This window comes from Trichosurus vulpecula, chromosome 3 (assembly GCF_011100635.1).
Source record: "Trichosurus vulpecula isolate mTriVul1 chromosome 3, mTriVul1.pri, whole genome shotgun sequence".
Classification (NCBI taxonomy): domain Eukaryota; kingdom Metazoa; phylum Chordata; class Mammalia; order Diprotodontia; family Phalangeridae; genus Trichosurus; species Trichosurus vulpecula.
Genome location: NC_050575.1, coordinates 155,174,440 through 155,193,712, shown reverse-complemented (window position 1 = coordinate 155,193,712; position 19,273 = coordinate 155,174,440). Strand labels below are relative to the sequence as shown.

Below are 19,273 nucleotides of genomic sequence, written 5' to 3'. Positions count from 1 at the left end.
AGTTCACAACTCCACCAACAATGTAACAATGTTCCAATTTTCTCACGTCTTCTCCAGCATTTATCATTTTCCTGTTTTGTCATGTGAGCCAATCTGACAGGGGAGATGTGGTACCTAACAGTTGCTTTGATTTACATTTCTATAATTAATAGTGATTTAGAGAACTTTTATATGACTATAGATATCTTTAATTTTTTTCTCTGAAAAATGCCTGTTCATATCATTTGACAGTTTATCAGTCGGGAAATGACTTGTATTCTTACAAATTTGATTTAGTTCCTCGTATATTTTAGAAACCGAGCCTTTATCAGAGACAGTTGTTGAAAAAATTCTTTCCCAATGTTTTGCTTCCCTCATAATCTTTGTTGCATTGGGCTTTGTTTGTACAAAAACTTTTCAATTTAACATAATAGAAATTATCCATTTTGCATTTTGTAATGCTCTCTGTCTTTTGTTTGGTCATAAATTCTTCCCTTCTCCATAAATCTGACAGGTAAACTATTCCTTGGTCTCTCAAATTGCTTATAGTATTAGCCTTTATATCTAAATTGTGAAGCCATTTTGATTTTATTTTGGTGTATGGTGTAAGATATTTGTCTATGCCCAGTTTCTGCCATACTATTTTCCAGTTTTCCAAAAATTTCATCCATTAGTGAGTTCTTATCCCAGAAGCTGTACTCTTTGGGTTTGTCAAAGATTAGATTGCTATAGTCGGTGACTTCTGCACCTTGTGTACTTAACCTATTACACTGATCTACCACTTTGTTTCTTAGCCAGTACCAGGTAGTTTTGAGGACTGCTGCTTTGTAGTACAGTTTGATATCTGGTGTGGCTAGGCCACCTTCCCTAGCATTTCTTTTCATTAATTCCTTTGATATTCTGGACTTTTTGTTCTTCTAGATGAGTTTTGTTATTATTTTATCCAGCTTTGTAAAATAATTTTTTGGTAGTTAGATTAGTATGGCACTGAATAAATAAATTAATTTAGGTAAAATTGTCATTTTTATTATATTATTTCAGCCTAACCATGAGCAACTGATGTTATTCCATTTAATTAGATCCTTTAATTAGATTAAATAGATGTGAGAAATGTTTCATAATTGTGTTCATATAGGCCCTGGGTTTGTCTTGGCAGGTAGACTCCCAAATATTTTATAGTGTCTACAGTAACTTTAAATTGAATTTCTCTTTCTATATCTTGCTGTTGGGCTTTGTTAGTAATATATAGGAATGCTGAGGATTTATGTGGGTTTATTTTATATCCTGGAACTTTGCTAAAGTTATTTATTATTTCAAGTAGATTTTTACTTGATTCTCTAGGATTCTCTAAGTAAATTAAGATATCATCTGTAAAGGGTGATAACTTAGTTTCTTCTTTACCTATTCTAATTCCTTCAATTTCTTTTTCTTCTCTTAATGCTAAAGGTAACAATTCTAGTACCAAACTGAATAATAAGGGTGATAATGAACATCCTAGTTTCACCTCCAGTCTTACTGGAAATGCATCTAGCTTATCCCCATTACATATAATGCTTGCTGATGGTTTTAGGTAGATGCTACTTATGATTTTAAGGAACACTCCATTTATGCTTATGCTTTGTAGTGTTTTTAATAGAAATGGGTGTTATATTTTGTCAAAAGCTTTTTCTGCATCTATTGAGATAACCATATGTTTTCTCCTAGTTTTGTCATTGATATAATCAATTATGCTGATAGTTTTCATAATATTGAACCAGCCTTGCATTCCTGGACTAAATCCTACCTGGTCATAGTGTATTATTCTCATGAAAAGTTGCGGTAATCTTTTTGCTAATATTTTATTATAAATTTTTGCATCTGTATTCATGAGGGAAATTGGTCTGCAATTTTCCTTCTCTGCTTTGACTCTTCTTGGTTTAGGTATCAGTACCATATTTGTGTCATAAAAAGAATTTGGCTGGATTCCTTCTTCACCTATTGTTCCAGCAGTCTATAAAGTTTTGGGATTAATTGTTCTTTAAATGTTTGATAGAATTCATTTGTAAATCCATCTGGCCCTGGAAAAATTTTTCCTAGGGATTTCATTGATGGCTTGTTCAATTTTTTTTTTCTGAGATGGGGTTATTTAGTTAATTTATTTCCTCTTCTGTTAATCTGGGAAATTTACATTTTTGTAAATATTCATCCATTTCCCTAAGATTATTAAATTTATGGGGATACAATTAGGCAAAATAATTTTCAATTATTGTTTTAATTTCCTCTTTATTGCGAATAAACTCACCCTGTTCATTTTTTGATACTGGTAATTTGGTTTTCTTCTTTTTTTTAAATCGATCAAAGGTTTATCAATTTTATTGGAATTTTTGTAAAACCAGCTCTTAGTTTTATTTATTAATACAATAGTTTTCTTGATTTCAATTTTATTAGTCTCTGCTTTGATTTTCAGTATTTCCATTTTGGGATTTAATTGGGTATTTTCAATTTCTTCTTTTTCTAGCTTTTTTCAGTTGCAAGCCCAATTCATCGATCTCCTCTTTCTCTATTTTATTCATGTAAGCATTCAGAAATATAAAACTTCCCCTAATAACTACTTTCACTGCATCTCACAAGTTTGTTGTGTTGTCTCAGTATTGTCATTCTCTTGAATGAAGTTATTGATTGTTTCTATGATTTGTTGTTTGACCTACTCATTCTTTAGGATTAGGTCATTTAGTTTTTTTTGTCTATCTTTCCATGGTCCTTCATCACAAATAATTTTTATTTCATCATTTTTTCATCATGATTTCAAAAGGATGCATTGACTATTTTTGCCTTTCTGCACTGGATTGTGAGGCTTTTATGACCTAGTACGTGGTCAATTTTTGTGTATGTGCCATGTACCAGTGAGAAAAAGGTATAATCATTTCTATCCCCATTCAGTTTTCTCCAGAGGTCTAACATATGTACCTTCTAAAATTCTATTTACCTCCTTAACTTCTTTCTTGATTATTTTGAGATTAGATTAATCAAGTTCAGAGAGGGGAGGTTGAGGTCCCCTACCAGAATAATTTTGTTGTCTATTTCTTCCTGTAACTCCCTTACCTTCTCCTCTTAAGTATTTGGACACTATACCACTTGGTGCATATATGTTAAGTAATGATATTACTTCATTGTCCTGCTGCCTTTTAGCAGGATATGATTTCCTTCCTTATCTCTTTTAGTTAGATCTATCTTTGCTTTCACTGTGTCTGAGATTATTATTGCTACCCCTGCTTTTTTTACTTCAGCTGAAGCATAATATATTCTTCTCCAGCCTTTTACTTTTACCCTGTGTGCATCCCCCTGTTTCAAGTGTGTTTTTTTTTGTAAACAACACATAGTAGGATTATGATTTTTATTCCATTCTGCTATCTACCTCCATTTTATGGGAGACTTCATCCTATTCACATTCACAGTTATGATTACTATCTGTGTCTGTTTCTCCATCCTATTCTTACCCCTCCATTTATGCTTTTATTTCTCCTTTGTCCCTCCCCCTCCTCAAAAGAATTTTGTTTTTGACCACTGCCTGCCTCAATTTTTCCTCCATATAAGCCCCCACCCTTATCTTACCCTTTTCTCTTACTCCCTCTTTCCTCCTTTCAAACCCTGCCTTTTCTTTCCCTTTTCCCCTCCTACTACCTTTAGGGCAAGTTTGATTTCTATATTTAACAGACTATGTTATTACCTCCTTGAACTACATCTGATGAAAGTAAAGCTCAGATAATGCTCTTCTCTCTTCCTTTTTTCCCCTCTAATATGTTTTTGTGCCTCTTCATGTGATGTAATTTACCCTTTTCTGTCTCCTCCTTACCTCTTCTCCCATTACAATTGCTTTGCACAACTTAATTAGGTTTTTTATCATCACATCAGTTAATTTATACCCACACCACCCCATATATACATATATATGTATGTATATATACACACACACACATATGTATATGTATACACACACACACACACACACACACATATATATATATATATTATATCTTTTAAATCTTGTAATAACTATACCATTCTAAAGATTAACAAGTATCATCCTCCTATATAGGGATATAAACAATTTGCCCTTATTGAATAACAAGGTTTTTTTTCTTTTCTTTTTCCTGTTTACCTTTTTATGCCTCTCTCGAGTCTGGTATTTGAAGATCAAATTTTCCATTGAGCTCTGGCCTTTTCAAAAGGAAGGTCTGGAATTCCCTTATTTCGTTGAATGTCCATCTCCTTGCCTGAAAGATTAAACGTAATTTTGTTGGTTAATTGATCCTTGGTTGTAGTCCAAGATCCTTTGCCTTTCAGGATATCATATTCCAATCCCTCCAATCTTTTAATGTAGGAGCTGCAAGGTTCTGTGTGATCATGACTGTAGTTCCATGATATTTGAATTGTTTCTTTCTGGCTGCTTGCCATATTTTCTTGATAATTCTGGAATTTGACTACAATATTCTTTGGAACTTTCAATTTGGGATCTCTTTCAGGGGGTGATCAGTGGATTCTTTTGATGACTATTTCCCTCTCTGGTTCTTGGGCTACAGGGCAGTATTCCTTGATGATTTCTTGGAAGACACTGTCCAGGCTCTTTTTTATCATGGCTTTCTGGTAGACCAATCATTCTTAGATTTTCTCTACTGGATTTATTTTCTTGGTCAGTTGTTTTTCCAATGAGATATTTTACATTTTCTTCTATTTTTTCATTCTTTTGATTTTGTTTGGTGGATTCTTGATGCCTTATAGAGCCATTAGCTTCTCCTTCTCTCCTAATTTCTTCAATGAGCTTCTGTACCTCTCTTTCTATTTGGGCAGTTTTACTTTTCAAGGAGTTCTTTTTTCCTGTTAGGTTCTGTACCTCCTTGTCCATCTTACTTTTTTTCTTTTATCTCTCCAGTTTGGCTTTTAAAATCCTCCTTGAGCTCTTCCAGGAATCTTTTTTGGGCTTGAGACCAGTTTATATTACCTTTTGAGGTTTCACATGTGGCTGTAGTGTCAATGCTGTCCTTTTCTGAATTTGTACTTTCATCTTCTCTGTCTCCATAGTAAGATTCTATGTCTTTGCTTTTTGAATTTGCTTCTTCATGGTGGTTGCCTTTTTCTTGGCTTTTAAAATGGATCTCTGCTCCTGGGCCCTAGGGGGCTCTGTCCCAAGCTTCTATAGGTTTGAAATATTGGCCTGGTTATTGATTTTGTGTGTTGTAGCCTTTGGTTTTGTTAGCTAGAATCTATATAATGCTGCAGCTCACCCAGTATGAGCAAGAGCAGGCTTTTGAGTGGCAAGGATTGAGGCCTTGTGAAATCTTTCTGAGTTTCCCTGGGGTTACACTGACACATGCAGAGTGAGGTGTTTGGGAGGGGTGGTCTGGCTGCTGGAAGTCTCCTCTTCCCCCAGGGCTTTGCTATACCACAGATGGCCTCAGACATTGTCTGCACTGGTGTCTGCCGATTCCCCTGTCTCTGCATAGGCATGTCTGGGGTCCTGGTGTTGTCACTTGTTGGCTCCACCCCCGTGGGGCTGAGGAACTCCCGCTGGTCTGCTGAGGTGGGGCTTGCTAGGACACCTCCCATTCTATACTGATCCTCTTCTGCCACAGCAAGAGGGACCCTTCTCCCTAGATTCCTGAGCTTAAAGACTGCTGTACCCCTACTTCTGGCTCCTCTATTCCAGGGTTTTTCCTAGGGCAGTATTCTCTGGGTTGTTCAAGGTCAACAAGGGAGGGATGAGAACACTTTACTCCATCACCATGGATCTCAGTGACAAGAAGTTGACTTTCAAACATTTAGTTGGTGGGATGATAGCCTCAGGAGTAGTTGCTGCTGCTGCTATAGGCACTGTGCTTCTGTCTTGCTTAGCTAGGATAGATTCTCATCCTGTGCTGAGTGGTTTGTGGATTGCCACTGAAGCTGGTGATTCAGGCCACCAGGGTCCACTCCAGCATCACTATGGTTGGGTCCACATGTGCTCTGTGCTCTCCCAGCCTGGTGCAACAGATCCTTCCTGTCAACCTTCTGGACTCTCCTGGGATGGAAATCTGCCATTCTCTGTCTCCTGGTGGATTCTACCCCTCACAAATTTGTTCAGATTCACTTTTTTAGGGGTATCTGAAAGAATTTGTGAGAGAGCCGGGGTATGTCCCTGCTCCATCCCCTCCCCTATATATTTTTGAAATAATACCTTTACTAGAGAGGTTTTCTTCAAAGATCCTCCTGACCTAATTACTTCCTTCTTTTCTAATTTCAGCTGCATTGGTCGTTCATGCAAAAACTTTTAAAATTTCATGTAATCAAAATTATGCACTTTATTTCTTGTAAATTTCTTTTCTCCCTGTTTGTTCATGAACTTTTTCTCCTTCCATAGATCTTTCTTATAATTTGTTTATGATGTCACTCTTACTTTTAAGTAATATGCCAATTTGGAGTTTATCATGGTCTATAGAGAAATCATATTCTATATTTAATTCCCATCAGACTGCTTTGCAGTTTTCCCCCAATTATTGCTGAACAGTGAGTTCTTTCCCCAAGAGCTTTGACATCTGAATTTATCAAACACTAGGCTACTGTACTATCTTGCACTTTTTATTGTGTAATAGATTGAAGCTAAGTGGCATAGTGGATAGAGTGCCAGGTCTAGAGTGAGGAAGATTCAGCTTTCTGAGTTCAAATCTGATCTCAGACACTTACTGGTTGTGTGACCATTGGAAAGTCACTTAACCCTGTTTGAGTTACTTCATCTTATAAAATGAGGTAGAGAGGGAAATGGCAAACCGCTCCAGTACCTTTGCCAAGAAAACCTCAAATTTTCTCATGATTGGTCAGATATGATTGAAAATGACTGACCAATAATGACAACAAAATGTTGTATAATTAATCAGCTCTACTACTCAGGCTCTCTTTGTTAGCTAGTTCTAAATTGTTTTTTTTTATTTTATTTTAGACTCAAGGGCTAGAACACAAATATAGAATAGAGAAAAGAAACAAAAACATCATAAACTTGAATATTGAAACTTAAATACAATGTAAGAAAGAAAAAAAACATGTCATGTGCATCACAGAACATAAGAGAGGATTCAAAATATGTAATTATAAATTTTCATTTCGAGAAAGCCTGTATGATAAATAATACACATTGTGTTGAGAATTGTCCATCTTTTCTTTACTTCCTTATGTTTCCTTTTGTTCTCTGCTGTGCACTTTTTAACTTTGTTCTTTTTGCCCCTCTCCCCACCCCCAGAAGGTTACAGTATAGTTTAGGTATGTTTCTAGATAGCTACACATATATACATACACATATACATATATACATGTATATATAGACATATACTTTCCCAATCATACTCTGCTCCTGATCTTTGTTTTTATGTTTGTGCAAATCTCATTTCCTATCCCTCCTGCCTCCTCTACTTTACTTCTACCCACTACCTTGCCCTCCTATTACTTGCCTTCCTCCCTTCAAAGATCCCTCCCCTGTCTTTCCATTCTCATTAATCTAAACACCCTTCTATACCCCCTTTTACCTATTCCCTCATTCTCCCCTTTAAAGATCCTTCTATTGTCCTCCCCCCCATGCCCCTACCATTTTATTTCTTCTAAATTTAGAAGACTTTTATACTCTTCTAAATAGATATGTATTGTTCTCTCTAAAACCATTCCTAATGAAAGTAGGTTACCAGAACTACCAGCCCTCCTCCCCCATCTAATTCCTCTGTATTCTTTCTTCCTCTTGCACCTCATTTCTAAATGACTTTACTTTTTGAAATTCATGTCATAGTCAGGTGTACCCCAATCTTTCTTATGAGCTCACCAGTTATTAATATGAATCTTAGACATACAATTTACATTACATGAAAGGTAAAGACTTTGACCTTATGAATCCTTTATAATCAGTCTTTGGTATATACCTTATGTTTCTCTCCACTCTTGTATGTCAAATCTTCTATTTAGCTCAGGATTATTTTTACAAAGTGTTGAAAGTCTGAGAGTTTATCAACTGTCCATTTTTTTCTTCAAAATAATACTTAACTTTGCAGGGTATGATATTTTCATCTGGAGCCCCAGGTCCTTTGCTCTTTGTTATTTTGTGTTCCAAGATCTGCAGTTCTTTAATGTCTCTTCTGCTAGGTCTCGTGTAATTCTAATTGCAGCACCATCATATTCAAGTTGTTTTAATCTTGATGCTTTTAATAGTTTATCCTTGAGTTGGGGGTTTTGGGATTTGACTATGATATTCCAATGAGTTTTCCTTATAGGTTCTCTTTTAAGTGGTGATCAATGGATTTTTTCTATTTCTACTTCCTTTCCTTGTTCTAATGTTTCAGGACAATTTTCTTTAATTATTTCTTTAATTAACAAATTTCTTTAATTATTCTTTAATTATAGATTCTTTTTTAAATCACAACTTTCAGTTAGTCCAATTATTTTTATATTTTCTCTTCTTGATCTATTCTCCAAATCTGTTGTTTTTCTTATATTTCACTTTCTCTTCTATTTTTTCATCATTCAAGTTTTGTTTAATTATATCTTGATCTCTTATAATTTCACTCGCTTCACTTTGCCTAATTCTAATTTTCAAGGTGTCATTTTCCTCCTTAAAATTCTGGATCTCCTCTTCTAATTGGTTAACTATCCTTTCATAACTTTTATTTCTTGGATTTTTCATATATATATTTTCCTCCATTCCTGTCATTTGATTTTTAAAGTCTTTTTTAAGATCTTCTGTAAATTTATCTTATATTGAATATAATTTTCAATGAATTACAGTCTACAAAAGATATGTTTAATGTTTCTGCTTTTCATCATTTATTTGTGATATTTTTATGCCCAATACATGTTCCATTTTTGCAAATATGCCACACACAGCTGACAAACATATATTTGTGTATACACACACATACACACACACACACACACACACACACACACACACTCACACACCCCTTTCTATTCCCATTAAGGCATCTCTAGAGATCTATCATATCTAACTCTTTCTAAAATTCTATTCTAGTCCTTAAATTTTTTTGGGGGGGAGGCGGGGTTAGTCTTGTATAGGTATGAAAGTGATACATAGTTTATCCCACTTGTCAATATATTGTTTTATTCTATTTCTTCTCTTTGTTTCCTACCCTATCTTTATGAAGAGAGGGGCAAAGAAAAGGAGTGTAGTCTTCACCAATGTGCCAGGTGAGATGAAATCTCTTTCTGTTCCCCTGCCCCACTTGTCTTTCTCCCTCTCAGAGGCTAATCACAGGTTCTTATCCTTTTTTTTCTTTCCTTTTAAACTGACTTCAAGATCTCCTTCTGATGATGCAGTTTATTTTGTTTAGGATTAATTCCTGCCTTAATCTACCTTCCCTGTCATTCCTTCCATTCTTTCCCCCTCCTTTCCCTCTTACTTCCCTGTTGACTAAAATACATTTCTGTAACCAGTTGTGTGTTTTCTTCCCTCCTTTGAGTAGTCCTGGTGAAAGTGAACTTCAAGTGTCATCCACTTTCACCACCCGTTCCTCCTTATTTGTATAGTTTTTTACTTGTGCACCATAATTATGTGCAATAATTTTCTTTACTTTTCTTTTCCCTTCCCTTCCCAGTCCATACTTTTCCTCCTACCTTTCCTTTTTTCTTTTAAGATAATCAAAATATTTAACAAACACATCAAGGGCCTCTCTCTATCATCCCTAATTATGACAGGATTCTGAGGGGAAAGGGTCATCTTCCCATATTAGAAAACAGTTTACTCTTGTTTTGTTCCTTAGGAGTGTTCACTCCATTTTTTGTTTCTCCTGACTCCTGTATTTGTATTTCAGTTCTGGTCTCTTCATCAATATTTAATTAAAGGTCCATTTTTTATCCTATAGGTTTATACTCAGTTTTTCTTAATAAGTTTTTCTTGATTGTAAGCCTGTATATTTTGTCTCCTGGAATATTTTGTTTCAAGCTCTTTGCTTCTTTATAGTAGTGGCTGTTGCACCTTGTGTGACCCTGCCTATGTCTCTCTGGTCCCTGAATTCTTTCTTTCTGATTGACTGAAGTATTTCTTCTTTGATCTGGAAGGTTTGGATTTTGGCTATAATGTTCCTGGGAGTTTTGAGGTTTCTTTGAAAATATATTTTGTAGATTCTTTCTATTCTCACTTTGCTCTCTGGTTCTAAGGTATATGAACACTTTTCTTTCACAATTTCTTGAAACGTGATGTCTAAGCTCTTTTTAATTTTTGTCATTATTTTTAGGTAGTTTAGTTATTCTTATATTATCTCTTCTGGTTCAATCTGTGTTTCAAGTCAGCTGTTTTTGCTTTTAGATGCCTTATATTTTCTTATATTTTTATAGACTTTTGACATTAAAATAGATTTTTATTGATACAATTTCTATTTGATTTATTCTAGTTTTCAGGCAATCTGTTGCTTGGATAAGGTTTTAGATCTGTTGTGCAAGCTATAAATTTTCTTTATAATTCTTCTATAGGTCTCATTTCTTTTCCTTTTTTCTCTGTAACTCTCCATTCATCTATAAATAACATTCAAAAATTTTGAGTCCCAAATTATTTCCTCCTTCAGTGTCTCCCCCATCTATTGAAAGGACAAGCAACATGATATCAATTATACAAGTGAACTCATGCAAAACATATTTCCATATTAGTCTTGTTGCAAAAAAAAAAAAAAGTATGCATCAATCCACCATGAAAAGAACTGCTATATATTTTTTTTCTTTATTTCCTTTTTTGTAGTTCCTTTTCCTTTTCCTTCGGTCTTTTTGGAATACTGACCTAGTAGCAGTATTGCTGAATTAAAGGGAATGCACAGTTTTATAGCCTTTTGGGCACAGTTCAAATTGTTATCTTGGACATTTTAGCTTAAACAAAACTGTTTTATTTATTTTTGCTATATTTTGAAGCCACTATCTTCTTCTGAATTTGTGTCTTGAGGGATTTTGCCACCATATTAACTTTTATGGTGGAATTCTTTGTTTCCTCGCTCTTCTATCCTACTTCTTGACTTTTGACTTCATGATATGTCCAGGATTTGCATACTTCTAGAGGGAATGCCCAGGAAATCCTTCTATCCTGTTGCTCCTTTCTTAGATTATTGAGTGTTGTGACATTCCAGGATCTCAGAAACAGCTCAGCCTGAGAAGCTACTAGATTTTAGTACTCCCAAAATGGTGTAATTTAGGGGAAATTCTGACCATCCCTCTATTCCTGGTCTGACCTCTCTAAGTTCCTGACTTGGGTTTGAGTTTGAGTAACATATTTAAGGACTTCCCTCTGGTTGTAGTTTCAGTAGATTGCTTCTGAACTCAGCCAATATAAGTGAGCTGGAAAACTGTGCTGGTTCCAAGTGACAAAATTGTAGGCTTAGTTTTGGCCTAAGGTTCCTTCCCCAGTTATTCCCCTGTAGGTTTCAGACTAGGCTAGGGGCTGTTGCTGATCCCCTATTCTTCTCTTGGGGTGTCAGAACTACACAACTAGTGCTTTCTTCTGTACATATATGAAATTAATAAAAGGAAGAGGAAAGAATAATCAGCAAAACTGATAAACCTATCAGTGAAAAGATCTAACAACACATATCATATTCTACACCCAGGTACACACATCTGTGCAAAGGATCAAAGATTGGTATCTCTTCATAACTCTTCTTTGGGGCTAACTTGTTCTTTATAATTTCACAATATTCATTTTTAAAAATTGTTTTTGCAGTTGTTCTTTGCCTTTATGTTTTTGGAGTAACTGTGTGTTTTTCTTCCCTGGCCCTAGTTATGGCAGTTTGCAACAGTTTATGCAAATCTATCCATGCTTCTCTGTTTCTATCATGCTCATTTCTTATAGCTTATCTATTTGCCATTACAATTAGGTAGCACAATTTGCTCAGCCATATCCCAGTTGATAGGCAGCTAATTGATTTCCAGTTCTTTTCTATCATTGCTATAAATATGAAATTTAATTCTAACAATTTCATTTCCAGTGATCCTAATGGGGAAGATTTGCTGAAGTGGCCAGCTTATGACCAGAATAAACAACACTTAGAATTTGATATAAATCTTACTATTGGAAAGAAACTGAAGGACAAAAGGTTGGAGTTTTGGTCAAAGACCCAAAGGCAGAAGATGGTATCTTCTGCTGTCCTTCACAGCACATTCCACTCCATGACTTCCATTTCTCTGTTACTGACTTTGTTATCCCTCATCATTTCCAGGAAAACTGCCTGTCTCTGAATTTTAAAATTCCCTTGCTTTCCCCCCATAATTGGCAAATTTCCTTTTAGCTGGAATATTCCCTTACCTCACCCCCAACCCCAATCTTGGTCCCAAAACTCATCCTCTAGTTTGTCTTGTCTTATTTTAAATGACTTGCTACAAGAGACTTTTTGTTCAGAGAAACAAAAATTATATTTTATTGATGTTTTCCTCTTATCTCAAAATACATCTTTCATGCCTTACCTATCCAGCAGGCAATTTGCACAAGGGACTTTTTCAAGGGGAATCTTTTTAAACAATTCTTTATTGATATAGCCATTTTTATTGTCTTTGAACATTTACTTCCAAAGCTAAATAATTAGGGTGTGTGTGTGTGTGTGTGTGTGTGTGTGTGTGTGTGTGTGTAGACTTTCTCGATAAACCTGGGGTGAAATTGTTTATAATCTCATGCATCACTGCTATTTCCTGTAATTTAATAATATGAAATAAAACTGGAATATATATATGTAGGTATATGTATACACACACACACACACACACACACACACACATGCACATACACACATGAAATGGAAATAGTATTATTTAGTTCAAGTTCCATGTTAAAGGCAGTTTGTCCTATTCCACCATGGACCTCTTGAAGACAGGGCCTGCCAAACAGAGAGCTCAACTTCCATTCTTGATCAACCTTCTACCTGAGGCTTCCATGGAGGAGGAGAAGGAGCTGATCCTAGGGCCAGCAACTTCTCAGTACCTAGAACCTTTGTCAAAACAGCCAAATATCAATCCCTGTTTACAGCAGGTTTTCATTTAAAACAACTTGGCTACAACAAACAAAGATCACATGTGGCTTTAGCCAAAGAGTTGGTGAATCCATGTAGACTATTTTTTCTTTAAATGTAGGGAGCTTAAAAGTATTAGTAATAAAAATTATAAAACCCATATCTCAGGACCTTCAAATCAGAATCAAAATCTGATCTGTAGGACAATGTTAAATAAATCACACTTAGCTTATTTTTAGTTCAATCACTTTTAGTATTATGCATTTCTAGTTTTTTACTGATTTCCATAGTTCCTTGTTTCCAAGAATAAATACATGGAGTAAAAACACGAATGATCAATCCTGGGTTTTATGTGAAGTAAAATCAAGATAAAGAAACCACTTACAGAAACAGTAAGAAAAATCACATAAAAAAACTATCAGCAAATTATCAAGGGGGAAGGTGAAATTGAAGAAAATTTAAAAAAACAACTTACTACAATTTTTCCCAGTTCTTTAAGAGATGATCAACTGGTGAACTCATTCTGAGTTCTTTGTCTTATAGAGCAGAGACTTGGCCTTTCGTGTGTAGTCCTCAGTCTTAAAATATATACCAGAAGAATTCTATAAGGATCTGATGGCTATCACTGCTGTTGTTCCCACTGTAGATGCTCCCCTCTTAGCCCTATTCCATCTCATGTTTCTCCTGGGTTACCATCACCACTGCTGCCTCCTAGTCTGTTCTTCAAGTCTCAGAGGCAGCTCTACATTCATAATACTCTTTCTTCTAGGATGGAGATAAAACAACACCATACCTTTTAGACATAACCCCTCCCCTCACTTCCTTAAAGCATAAGCCTCGAAAGTCTCACTTAGCCTGTGGACTTCCCCTTTGGCAGAAATCAATACCTGCTGGTATCTGGGGTTCCATATACATATAGAGAGGTGATGGCAAAGGATTCTCATTGGAGGAACCATCAACTCACTTGACTGTGAAAGTTGATACTCAATGGTTGGCCATTCCCAATCCAAACAAACCTTCAGTTCCACTACACATCAAGAATGTGTCCAGCTTTAGACATTAATTTGGCCTTGAGCTACATTCTATTTGTTCTCTGGCCCAATGGCATACCTCCTAAGAATTTGAAACAGGTTAATCAGTTTAGGCATTTTTTCCAGGGTCAAGAAGTCAACATGCTATGCAGAGTCTGTGATGTGGGAATCCAGGTTAGACTCAGAGGCTTGGTTTAGGAACAGAGAGGTCAGGATTCCAGGAGGAGAGGCAAAAGGTCAGAGTGAGCATACAGGTATCCACCCTCATTTGTAGATCATCAAGACATAGAAGAGTCTCCCTATTTGGTGTCTTCATATTGTCTTCAGCTTGACCCAGATCTTATGGCTTCTGTTGGTGGATTTAATGTTTCTGGCCAACTGATAACTGCTCTCCCCCTTTCCTACACATAACACTCCTAATGATGACGGTACAGTCTCTGGGAACCCCCTTGAACTCTCCTTGAATCTTCCAACTAGATCTGGCCTTCCCCTAAGGCCATAAACCTTACATTATCATTAGGCCCAAATCTCCACCTAGCCTAGCCCACCCTTAATCCTGATCTAAATATCTATACCCTACCCTTGTTACCCTAGCTCTCTTATCTCCAAGTAGCCTTCAGCTATTTCCCACCCTGGAGTCTGACCTCATCTCAGTCTCATCAAGCTACTCCTTAGACTCCTCCTCAAGACACTCCCTGAAGCCCTCCTCTAGTCACCCCAGACCACCCCTCAATCCCTCCCACAATCTTTGTGTATGTAATCTCCATCTTGCCTCCATGAAGGTGCTCAGATTCAATCTAGCTCAGTAGATTGAATTTGGCCCCCTTGTGAAAACAGGCGTCACAAAGGGTGGGATTTCTTCAGACAGTCCATTAAGGCAAACCCTTAATAAACTTTGTCTTTTCCCTTGGCTAAGAAGGCTTGAGTGGAATTCTTCTGGCAGGACCCCGTGTGTCAATACTTTGGAGTGTCCAGCACCCCTCAACCCCAAACCTCTTCACTAATATCTTGCTTCCTTGCCTCAAGAAAGTCTAGTGTTATCGAAAAGAACAGGGTGTGGGGCCAGCTGGGGCTCCCTCCCCGGCGAGAGGTGCCTGGTGTCTCCAGTCTGAAGCTGTGGCTTTATCGACCACAATGGCAGCCTAGTGAGCTCTGGGCCAGCCCCTGCAAGCCTCCCTGAGAGGCCCTGCCTGGCTGGGAGAGGCCACTTGAGGTGGAGCAGGGCAAGGCTAGGGCCCCCACAGCTTCCCCCTCTTCCTCCTCCCTGGCCTTGATGCATGGTGGACCACCTATGTCCTCCTGCTGCTCTCCTCCCCCACCACCCCTAAGACATGATAGCCATCATGGAGGAGATGGTGAGCAGAAACAAAAGGAGATACCCAGAGAATGGTTTTGACTTGGACTTGACCTCTATTTATCCAACCATCATTGCTATGGGGTTTCCAGCAGAAAGACTTGAAGGCATTTACAGGAACAATATTAATGATGTAGTCAGGTTTTTGGATTCAAAGCATAAAAATCATTACAAGATATACAATTTATGTGCTGAAAAACATTATGATGCCACCAAATTTAACTGTAGTGTTGCACAGTATCCTTTTGAAGACCACAACCCACCCCATCTAGAGCTCATCAAACCCTTTTGTGAGGATCTTGACCAATGGCTAAGTGAAGATGACAATCATGTTGGGGTGACTCATTGTAAAGCAGGAAAGGGACAAACTGGTGTAATGAATTGTGCATATTTATTACATCGAGGAAAGATTTTAAAGGCACAGGAGGCTCTAGATTTCTATGGGGAAGTAAAGACCAGAGACAAAAAGGGAGTAACTATAACCAGCCAGAGGTGCTATGTGTATTACTATAGCCACTTGTTAAAGCATCATTTGGATTACACACTAGTAGCCCTGATATTTCACAAGATGATGTTTGAAACAATTCCAGTGTTCAGTGGTGGAACTTGCAATTCTCAGTTCGTGGTCTGCCAGCTGAAGGTGAAGATTTATACACATACCCTTCAGGACCCATGAGGCTGGAAGACAAATACATGTACTTTTGAATTCCCCCAGCCTTTGCCGGCGTGAGGTGACATTAAAGTGGAATTCTTCCACAAGCAGAACAAAATCCTCAAGAAGGACAAATTGTTTCACTTTGGGGTAAATACATTCTTCATACCAGGGCCAGAGGAAAACTCAGACAAAATAGAAAATGGAAGTCTTTGTGGTGATCAAGAAATTGATAGCATTTGCAGTTCCCAGCGATCAGAGAATGACAAGGAATATCTCATACTCATATTATCTAAGAACGATCTTGACAAAGTGAATACAGACAAGGCCAACAGATATTTTTCTCTAAACTTTAAGGTGAAGCTTTTCTTCACAAAAACTGTAGAACTGTCAAACCCAGAGGCCAGCAGTTCCACTTCTGTCATCCCGGAAATTAGTGACAATGAACCTGATCATTATAGATACTCAGACACCGCTGACTCTGACCCAGAGAATGAGTCTTTTGATGAAGATCAACACACACACATCACAAAAGTCTGAATTTTTTTTTTTATCAAGAGGGAAAAAATTTCAGAGACAAACTTGAAGAAACTGAAAAAGGATCTTTTTTTTTAATGGCAATGGGACATTCTATCAGCTGACCACTGATAGGAACAGTGACCTTTGCCTGACCAGTTTCCTGGGGGCCTCTCCACTGGGGGCAGGCTTGTGATGCTCCTCCCATCTGGTCAGAAGGAGGCTGCCTCATTTTTGTATATACCTTTTGTGTTCAAAGGACACTTAAAGTTTCAATTAGGAAAAATAAAGATAACACTTTCCCGTTTTCCAGTTTGGAAAAAAAAAAAGAACGGGGTGGATGAACACAGATCAGCCCAATAATACAGATAAGCTCCAGAAGCTGTGCTTATGTCTAAGGTCAGAGAACAGAAAATATTTAAGTAAAGTCCAGACTACAATCAGGGTAAAACAGATAGATGGTGTGGGGTGAAGGTGTCAAACACTCAGCCAGCAGGCAGCAACGCTGTCTGCACAGTAAGACCTGAGCCAGATTAAAATGTAATTGGAAAATATTTAACAAAATATAGGAAAATACAATAGGACACAGATAATATTAGTATGTGGTTGTCTAAGTCAGTATTATTGTCAACAGGAATCCTTAAGTATAGTTTAGTTCTATCTGAGTCTGACACTACTGGTTAGGAGATCCAATGTTGAACATGTAGTAAGGAAAGCCTGAATTTGAATCTTGCCTTAAAAACTTAAAAACCATTTCACCCTAAGCACTCATGCAGCCTGTGTCCCTTGTTTTCCTTACCTGTGAAATGGGGATAATATTAGCACCTACTTCATAGGAATTGTTGTGATGATCAAATGATATAACATAGATAGAGCACTTTAACAATCTTAAAGCACTATATAATTTTTGGCCATTATTTATCACTGTGGATGAAGATCTTTTGGAAGGTTTACATTGAAGTGTTTAGGAAAGTGTCAAAGTAAACACCCAGGATGGCTCTAGGTAGTTTCTAATGGCTCAGTTCTGATGATGTCATACTCTTTCCCACTTTTCTTTGAATTTGTTCCTTATGACCCTGGAGGTCAGGGCCCTGTACAGTATATCTGTCTTTCCAGGTATTTGATATGGGTTTCTGGGTGGATCCTATGATGTTCTGAAGATTAAGTAGAGAACAGAGACTTACTGATAAATGCTTAACAAATGACTTCCTGGGGGAAAAAATGTGCCCATAATATACTGTTGTTTAACTGTCATTGTTAATATATTCTCCATCATGTTTGTAAGTCTAGACAATCCACAAAACAACAAATCAAGCCATGATTTTTAATACTGATTTCTAAGTTGTAAACGCTCACATTGAAAAATCTAACAATGACTCTCAGTTGCCAGTTCAAGCAAGCTTTGGGACACCTCTGGATAGAGAGCATAATGAATGATATGTCCTGAAATTTCACTCTAGTTATGGATATGATACTCTATGACTGAGATTCCAGAGTTTAGGACTGGATTCTAATCCTAACTTTTTTACTAAATAATTGTGTGACTTTAGAAGTCACCTCCCACTTTCCAAAGGCTTAGTTTCTCTATCTGTAACATGTTGGTGATAGACTAGATGATATCTGTGGTCCCCTAAAATTGCTATTTTGGAAAGATTGCCCTGAGACTGCATCAGAAGCCTTGACTGCATGCCAGAGATCCTAAGGCCTCTTGCAACTTGAAGCCTCATCCAACCATCTCCTTATATCCATGGAAGTGAATGAGATATTGCTTGGACATGTCTTTGACTAGTGATTTTTTTCCTTGTAGTTTGTAGGCTATGGCCCACTCCACAGCTGACCTGTCCTCAAGCCAATGAGGTATGGTGTCTTGCTTGTTTCTGGTGGGTTCTGATAATTAATGGCTGTAAGATTTAATCCAAGACATAGTGGATAAGTCAGGGTCAGGGGCCTGTAAGTAGTTGCACAGTTTGTGATTCCTTTTCTTCGACCTTATTGAGACTCTTTAGCCTCTCCCATGAGACATGGTTTAAGAATCACAAACACACATGCCTTCAGTGTAAGGTGATGGCCACTTGTTGCCCTGCTTTTTTCTTTTTCATTTTCCATTGGCAGTTGATAGGGAGAAAGTCAATCCTACAAATGTCAAGTTTCTCAATTCAATTTACTTATCTAGCTATTGATTAATTCTTTCAAACTGCTCTTGGTTAGGGTTGGGCTGAGAACATGCTAAATGTGGCCACAGGGTAAGCATAGAGATTAGTAAGGACTTGAGATTATAGTGTAATATCCTGCAGGTAGGGCTGGGATTAATGACCTCACTGGAGTAAATGGCAATAAACTATATGGGGGTAGGGAAGACTATAATTCCCAAGATGCCCAGCTGTCATTCAATGATCAAGTACCTTTGCAGGTATTCAAAACCTAGAATATTGGAGCAATACTGAAGTGACAGGGCAATTTAGGGGGACAACTTTGTGCCTCCACTCTTAATAATACAGGTTATATTAGAGGCCCCAAATGCCAAAAACAATGCAAACAAAACAAAAAATAGCAATAACAGAAAGAAGAAAAGTAAAAGAATCTACCACAAAGTAACTCTGTGGGGAAAAAAATAAATGAAGACTGATAACCCAGTTGGTTATTTTGATTGCCTTTGCTGCTTTTTCTTCCACACCTCCTTATCTCTCTGAAAACCTAATCTGCTCAGGGTGGCCTAATGATCTGCATGACTGATGCAGTTAGGCATGGACTTTCAGAG

The 19,273-nt window shown here is 37.2% G+C and overlaps 1 protein-coding gene and 1 pseudogene across 1 annotated transcript in view; both read left to right on the top strand.

Annotated features, from left to right (window-relative positions):
- LOC118842266 (liver carboxylesterase 1-like) overlaps positions 1-15,173 on the top strand; it is a 59,286-nt gene extending 44,113 nt beyond the window's left edge. Inside the window, exons 14-15 of the mRNA XM_036749850.1 lie at positions 11,949-12,056; positions 15,020-15,173. Coding sequence (XP_036605745.1) covers positions 11,949-12,056; positions 15,020-15,173 — 262 coding nt within the window. The remainder of the gene's footprint in view (positions 1-11,948; positions 12,057-15,019) is intronic.
- A 151-nt stretch (positions 15,174-15,324) lies between these two features.
- Positions 15,325-16,539, top strand: LOC118841631 (annotated as a pseudogene).
- The last annotated feature ends 2,734 nt before the right edge of the window (positions 16,540-19,273 follow it).